Source organism: Triticum dicoccoides, chromosome 2A (genome assembly GCF_002162155.2).
Source record: "Triticum dicoccoides isolate Atlit2015 ecotype Zavitan chromosome 2A, WEW_v2.0, whole genome shotgun sequence".
Taxonomy (NCBI): Eukaryota; Viridiplantae; Streptophyta; class Magnoliopsida; order Poales; family Poaceae; genus Triticum; species Triticum dicoccoides.
In genome coordinates, this window is record NC_041382.1 from 67,479,830 (window position 1) to 67,488,154 (window position 8,325).

The 8,325-nt window shown below is 49.2% G+C and overlaps 1 protein-coding gene across 1 annotated transcript; it reads right to left on the reverse strand.

Moving 5' to 3' along the window:
• Positions 1-244: 244 nt before the first annotated feature.
• On the reverse strand, positions 245-1,527 carry LOC119353299 (peroxidase 1-like). The gene is made up of 3 exons (XM_037619898.1): positions 1,275-1,527; positions 1,002-1,178; positions 245-920 (listed from the first exon to the last, which is right to left on the reverse strand). Exons 1-3 carry the CDS (start codon positions 1,479-1,481, stop codon positions 366-368), a joined length of 939 nt encoding a protein of 312 aa, XP_037475795.1. The 5' UTR covers positions 1,482-1,527; the 3' UTR covers positions 245-365.
• Between the last annotated feature and the right edge of the window lie 6,798 nt (positions 1,528-8,325).

Here is an 8,325-nt window from a genome sequence, read left to right on the forward strand (position 1 = left end):
CGGCTAGCTCCTGCCAAATGTCGAAAGAGAAGTGTATATCTTCACTATGTATACAAGTGTTACGATTGATAGTAGTTCTCCGTGCCCACGTCATGCCAAATGTAAAAGGAGAAGTTTATATCTCATTATTATGTATACAACTATAAGTAGGATTGATAGTAATTCTCCATGCCTTTGCATTAGAAAGTGGGAATTCGATCGTTACACAATATGTGGATGCATGCATGATTTGCTGCTGCTCGTACATAAAATACACATTTCAAGTGCTGGTATTTATATTGGCCATTGGTTCTGTGGCCTTATTCATTCATCAGGTGTCGTGCTGGCGAGCGCTGCCGACTATTAGGTAGTAGCTCGTCATTCAATCACGAGTTCACCCTGGAGCAGCTAAGCCTGATCTGCCCTTGCGTCCCCGTCTTCGGCGCGATGTTGCCCATCTTGATCATGGCCGTCGTGAACGCGCTGCTGAACGCCGCCGGGTTGGACGCGAAGTTCCGGACGGTGTTGTCGGTGGTGTCGTTGTTGAACAGCACCTGGTCCGAGTGCAGGAGCCCCTTCTGTGACATGAGGTTGGTGTAGTAGGCGTTGTCGAACGTGTTGGCCGTGGTCGTGTCCAGGTTCGCCAGGCTGCCGTCACCGTTGGACCGGGGGCAGTTGGCCCGGAGAGATGTGGCGAAGGTCGTGTCGATGTTAGTCTCGTTGTAGATCCTGTCCTTGAAGGTCCCGCACTGCGCCTGGCCGATGGTGTGCGCGCCGGAGAGGGCCACCATGTCGACCGTAAGGAGGCCCTTGTTGCTGAATGCCAGCTCAAGATCTGACCGGCTAGATGTAGGGCCTGGGAGGTCGCTGTTTGCCGCCGCCTCGTTTGCATCTATGGAATCCCTTCTTCCCAGAGGGACTGTCCATGATGGCCCTCCGAGCTGCACGCGAAGGATACGAAGCAAACGGTTAACGATGGCATCCAATCGATGATGTACACGATCGTAAGATGATATTCTTACGGCGACGACGGAGTCACGGGCAGCGACGGTGAGGATGTCGGCGCAGGAGACGGTCTGGGCGCAGATGGCCTCGATCTGTGTCTTGATGCTGTCGATGACGCCGAAACCCCGCAGTGACCCGTTGTTCGGGATAGCGTTTTGTTCCATGCCAGACAGCAGAACAGACGCGTCACAGCCCTGCACATCACATGCTTATAGTGTTTAGTAAGCAAAACCTATACAAAACAGGGTACGTGACGGCTATCGGGGTATGCATGCATGTGGCCAACTTACTTGGACGAAGCAGTCGTGGAAGTGCAGCCGGAGCAGCGACGCGCCCATCCGAGGGTCGCTGCTCACGGCGGCCATGACGCCGCTCTTGATGGTGGCCAGGGCCCTGGGGCACGACGTGTCGTAGAACGTCGGCGACAGCTGCGCCGACGCCACCGTGGCCAGAGCCACGAGCACCACCAGTGAAATGCAAGAAGCAGAGGCGGCCATGGTTAGCTAGCTAGCTGCCTGCACTTCTTTACTGGTGGAGTGGTGGTGGCTTAGTGGCTTGTGCAAGAGAGTAGTGCATCGCCTGCATATTTATAGCCAAAGATTAGCTCACGTGCACCTGCAGATCGATCCCGGTCAGCTCATCCAAAATTTATGTCCCATTAGTCCAACGTTAGTCTCTGACTCCTGTTCGATCGGGTATACCGCGAGCTTCCTGCTTGAGCGATCTCTCTTGGCGTATTCAAGGCAGCTTCCAGCTTGAGCCGCTACCGCCAACACCAACACCGGAATTTTCCTTGCAACAGGGCCAACTTGAGCGATCTCTCTTGGCGTTTATCACGCAAAAATCGGCAAAACATGGAACGATCTCTCTTTTTTCATCATGTCCATGCTAGCGGGCGCCTGGAGCCATGTGTGCGTGGACACCAACCATTTGGCCTTACGTACGAATAGTGGTGGGGAGTCGGCGTTGTTCCAAGGCGATTCACGCTCGTTTTGACCGGTGCGCAGTCATCTTGCGCTCCCGTCGCCTTCGGCCAACACGAGATAATTCGGCAGCTGAGACAGTACTGAGAGATAAGCCTGGCTTCTCAAACGCACGGTGGGATGATGAGGCAGAACTGAGGCCGCACAGCCGCAGGCCAGCACCGACGGACGTTTAGGCCGGCCGTAACGTGGCCCGATCTGTAGGCCAGATGCATTTTCTTAGGCTTCCTTGCCTCCGAAGAATTGCTGGTTAGATTTGAGTTTCTGAAGCATGGGCAGGATGAACAACGGAAGTTGAGGCGGCATCACCGTGTGTATTTTTTTCCCAGAAAAAACAACTACAATTGGTCGAACATTGCTTGTTAAGTCGGTTGTTTCCTCCCAAGCGGTGTACTCCATCACACCTCTCATCGTCCAACCGAGAACCCTCCAAAACTTCAACAAAATTGAGCGGGATTTTCTTTGGTCTGGCTCTGACAAAACGAAAGGTGCCGAGTGTAAGGTCAACTGGAAGATTGTATGCTGTCCCAATGAGTACAGTGGCCTTGTCGTCCTCAACATTGCCAAATTTACGAGAGCTCTGGGCCTTTGTTAGCCGTGGTATGAATGGAAAGAGCCTAACAAGCTGTGGGTGGGGCTTGGAAATCCATGCACCTAGTAGGACCTAGATTTTTTATATGCTTCCACCACTATCATTGTGGGCAATGGCGCGAAGACACCATTTTGGGACTCCCCATGGCTCCTTGGCCATAGGCCTAAGGGCATTGCGCCGCTCATTCTTGAAGCCTTGAGCAAGAAGAATTGGAAGGTGCGCGAAGCCCTTAAAGATAACGCTTAGATCCTCAAGATCAAACGAAACAGTATCATCTCTGCTGCCCACATTTGGCAGTTTTTTACTATTTGGATGCTTGTGCATGAGTTCCCTCTTGATGAACTTGTGGAGGATGACATTCGCTGGAAGCACTCGAATGATGGAATATATTCAGCATCCACCGCATATAAAAGCACAATTTCTTGGGATTACTCTTTACCCAATGGATCGCATGATATGGAAGGTTTGGGCTCCACCAAAAGTCAAGTTCTTTTCTTGGCTCGCGATCCAAGATCGGATTTGGACGGCCAATTGCTTGGAGAAGATGGGATGGGCAAACTATGGGCTTTGCCTACTGTGCAAGAGAGAGCAGGAAGCCAGACCACATCTTTTCTACAAATGTCGCTTCTCCTTCGACTCTGGCGTTTGGTCCTTGAGAAATTTGGCCTTCCTCACGATGACACTTTGACTTGGCACAACGAGGACTCGATGTTGGCTTTGGTGAGACAAGAGGACAGATGCTAGAACCGCGAATAGACGTGCGAGGACGTCCCTAACCATGCTTGTCTAATGGACCCTCTGGAATGAGAGGAATGCTAGGGCCTTCTGACACAAGAGTGCGCCGCCCCCATTTTTGTTGCGCTTAATTGTTGATGAGGCTAGAATTTGTGTTACCACGGGTGCTAAACACCTAGGGCTTATTGTGTTGAGTGAGTAATTGTCAGGACATGATATCGAGTTACTTGTAAACCTCTAACTTCTCCTTATTTAATAGATGAGGCAAATCTTACGCCGCCGTTTCAAAAGTAATAATAATAGGGTTACAATCGGCTACCACGAGAACCATGTACTACAATCGGGGATATGGTGCAACAAACATGAGGCGTACCATGGGATCTACCATAATTAGTTAGGGGCAACCCTTGTCTGTTCAAGACTAATCTCCTAAGGATAAACACATGACCTTTAAGGAGCTTTCTGATATCAAACAACATGTAACCATACATGCATCTTGTAAGACGATGTGGTTTCTTTTAAAAGAAATCGGAGAGGTGACTCTCTTTATTAAAAAAACATACATGCGTCGATCAAAGCTAGACTTAGCTGACAATATCAAGAGTAACGGACGAGTCCGACTGAATATGAAGGTGTCATTGGACCACTGTAAAGCTGAGAGCTAAGCTTTCCATAAGCACACTAATTTCAGCCTCTAATGCGTCATTTCAATTGAGTAGATATCGACAAGATTGAAATATAGTCCAGCCTGTTGGGTTCCGCAATAACTGCCTGTATAACAAATAACTAAATTCGTACTCAAGATATTCATTAAAGCTAATTCCACAGACCCAAGCATGCGTGTACAGAGACAACTCCAATAATAGCCAAGCCCTGTTAGACTGTAGGGTTGCCCATGCCTAAGTCTATCTACTTGTAGTTGGGTTCTCTATACGACCATCAACACTGTTTTGGTCTAACTTAACCTTCTCAACTCGCATAGAGGAAGGCCGAGGTAAAGACAGTGTTTGCCTCGTGAAAGCACACGATGTCGAGGATCGGCTGCAAGTGGCAGGAGATGGCGGTGGAGGGTGAGGAGATGAGGCACGTAGGGTCGGGAAAGTATTCGGTGCTCCCAGCCTTGGAGTACTCCCGGTACTCCAATGTCAATAAACATTTTTTTTAATATTTCAAAAAAATTCAAAAAAAATTATGAATGTTCATAATGAATGTGACTACAAGCCCGAAAAGTTTCAGGTCCAAACTTGGATCACACATTGAGAAACAAAAATGTAAAATCTAGGATGAATAGTGTAAAGAAGAGACAAAAGCAACATTGATACTATTCAGATCTGTATTTTTCTTTTTTTTTTCTCAATGTACATTTCGATGTTGGACCTAAAAATTTTATGGGATGTAGTGACATTCCTTGTGAACATTCTCATTTTTTCCGAAATTTTTTGAAACATTTAAAAATGCTTTTTGACATTGGAGCACTGGAAGTACCCCAAGGCTGGGAGCACTGGATACTTTCCCACATAGGGTCTTCTTAATACCAGGTGCTCTAGGATGCCTTAGTTTTGTAAAAGGCAATTGTAAGAATGGGCATATACGACAATCATGCAATACGTCGACGTATATATGCGAGAGTGGGATAACGATGTTTATTAAGTAGTTACACGCGTGCAGAACTACTAATTGGGTGTGTCGCCGACCCTTGATGGGTGGTATATCATAGTGTAGCCTCCGGTATAGATTGAGAGTGTCGAGAGAAACAAAAGATGAATATGGGGAAAATGGAAAATAAAGAATCAAGAAAAACAAAAGAAGGGAAATAATAGAAAAGGAACAAGAAAAAACAGGAAAAGATGGAAACAAATATGGGGGAAATGCGTCGCGTATATTGGACAGGGCCAGCAACACAAGTGGAGCTATGCCATCTCCGGCAGTGGGTGGCTTACAAGATTGAGTAATGGTACATGTACGTACGAGCTCGTGTTTATGAAGATTAAATACAAGATTTGTTGGAAGCTTACGATTGTTAGAATTGTGTCGAATATTATTGTACAAGGTAGGTTACAGTTGGACTTGGTTTTGGACTATGTATAGACAGAATAGGAGTTGTGTCCTAATAGGACACTTGTATCCTATGCCTCTCATATATATCAGGGGTAGACACACGATGTAACCTATGACAACATAATAGCATGGACACGCGGGGGAGCCGGCGGCGTGTGCCGGCGCCCGGGGTGCGGTATTGTAGCGGTGTCATGGCAAGGAGCGTCCGTAGTCATGCCCCGGGGGTGTAGCTATATCGGTGAACCTCGTTAACAAATCTCGGTGTCGTGCTGGTGTGATTTCTTGATCCTCGATAGATCGATGAAACGACTCGGATTTATTCTAACAAGTGGTATTATGAGCTATGGTTGCGAAGAGGCTGTTTGATTGATCTAGGGAAGGGCGACGAAGGACGTCTGGTAACTCGGCCATGGTGGTCGGAAGAGTTTTCGATGGACGTGAGAATTGTCGCAGGAAAAGCAATCGGAAGTGGCACGCAAAGAACGCGAGCAAGCAGCCGGCGCGGGTTTCTCTACCTGATCGAAGTCGTATGGTGAGGCGGCGGCCAAGGCAGGCAGATGGGAGCAGCAGGAGTCCGCCTGCAGCGGCGACATCAAGCTGCTAGATCGGGCGTGCGGGGCAGGGCAGCAAGGCGTGCAACAGATCGGATCGAGATGCGGCGGCGTAATGCTAGGGCAGCGATGCAGGTGCATGCGCAACCAAAGCAGGAGACGGTGCTAGCGGGCCAAGGCGCAGGCAAGTTTCCAGGCGCATAGACGTGCGCGCGCAGAGGCCAAGGCTTGGCAGGAGCCAGCGGCAGGGGTACGTGGCAGTACGTCGGTACGTGAGGCTAGGAATTGGAGCTGGCTCTTTGACGTGTGGCACGCGAGGCAACATGTGCATGCAAAGCTGGAGCTGCGTGTGAGATTTGTTTGGATTAAAAAAAGAGCACGAGTGTCTAGGCTTCACAATTGAGATACGAGTTTGTGTTTGTGTACGTGGGCAGCTAGGAGATGGATTTTTTTTTCAAGTCTTTGTTGCTAGAGGTACATGGAGAGCACACGCAAATTGTGACGAGGAAAGATAATTGTGCAAAGAATTCTTGGGGTCAGGTTTGCATGAAAGTTTTTTTTCTATCAAGTTTGCGAAGAGGGCTCGAAGAGTGTGTGAAGACGAGGACAGTGTGTCGTGCGGATCATGCATACACAGGGCGTCAAGCAAGACACGAAGATGTGCGGGTGGACACGACGCAGGGTGGAGTATGGTTGCAGTTGGATAGTTTCGGCTGGGTCAGATTGGACTGTCTGACAGATCGACAGGAAGACGGCGGTGATTTCGGCGACGACGACATAGGAGCGTGATGCCGATGGTGGCCGACTTCTGGGGCGTGGAATACGTGATGCAGGTCTGAGGGCTTGTGCGGCTTCGACAAGACTATGGCGCAGGGTTGATTCAAGGAAGTGTACACATGAGAGTTTGAAGTCGACAGGGCGCGGGGTAGCACGGCCAGCTACATGGAGTCATGTTGAAGGTGGAGCTGGAGTCTAACGTAAGACTTCAATCTGTGCTGATGGAGGGGCTACGGTGTAAGATATCGGAGAATCGAAGCCTATTTCAGTGGGATAGCGAGAGACACGTGGATCGGACTGGGGCCCAATGGTCTGATGGAGACGTGATACTTGGCATCGGTCGGTGATGATCGGTGGTTCTCTGCAGTGGGGGTTGAGGCAGTGTGGGCTAGCTATCCGGGAGACTCGACCAGGACAGCAGAGGCTTGACACGGTGATAGCGGCGAGGCGTGCGGTAAGCACGGGACACAGCGACAGACCAAGGCACTAATGGTGAGACGTGTGGTCAGACAAAGTGTGCAGGGGGTGCTGAAGCAGTGTTGACGAGTACCGGATTCAAGTTGGTGACTGGCTCTATCGGTGCTAGTTGATGGATAGGAGTTGACCATGGAGAATCTGAAAAAGTGGCGGAAAGTCTGGATTTGTCAAAACAGAGAAAGTACATGGCCGTAGATTCTGTGGTGTTCGGTGCACATGGCAAAGTGCGGATGACAATACAGATGGAGGCGGAGTGCTATAGTTGCGGGACATGTCAGAGACTATCTGGGGAAAAGGGTGAGACAACTGTGAATTTGACTCAAAGTGACATAGGGTGACGGTGAAATTCCTTCAAGTTTCAGACAGACGGTCATGAAAGAGCGGTGATGTTGAGTTCAGGACTCTTATATGTGACACCCAATATGTGAGTTGTTCATTTTCACGCAGATTAATGATCAGTGTGTGATGGCGTTGAGCGGATACTCCGAAAGTTGGGAGCACAAAGTAGAGTAACGAGAAACTTAATTTTGCTCGAGTGTTGACTGTGATGAAGACGAGAAGGGACTACAGTTGCAGGTGGAGTCACATGGAGTCTGGAAGTAGCAGCGGTGCTCATGGCGTATCTCAAGTCCAATGTACACGGAGGTTCGACGCATGAATGAATTCAAGGTGGTGGAGAATATTCGCCAAGGTGGAGTTTGTTAGAATTGTGTCGAATATTATTGTACAAGATAGGTTACAGTTGGACTTGGTTTTGGACTGTGTGTAGACAGAATAGGAGTTGTGTCCTAATAGGACACTTGTATCCTAGGCCTCTCATATATATCGGGGATAGACATACGATGTAACCTATGCCAACATAATAGCACGGGCACGCGGGGGAGTCGGCGGCGTGTGCCGGCGCCCGGGCGGCTGGGGTGCGGTATTGTAGCGGTGTCATGGGGAGGAGCGCCCGTAGTCATGCCCCGGGGATATAGCCATATCGATGAATCTCGTTAACAAATCTCGGTGTCGTGCTGGTGTGATTTCTTGATCCTCGATAGATCGACGGAACAACTCGGGTTTATTCTAACAACGATTAGGGATGAACCCCACTCTGAATTTCCGTGGGGGCAGGGATTGTTATCAACGAAGGGGCACCATTCTCCTCGTAATAGGGTTGTTAGGC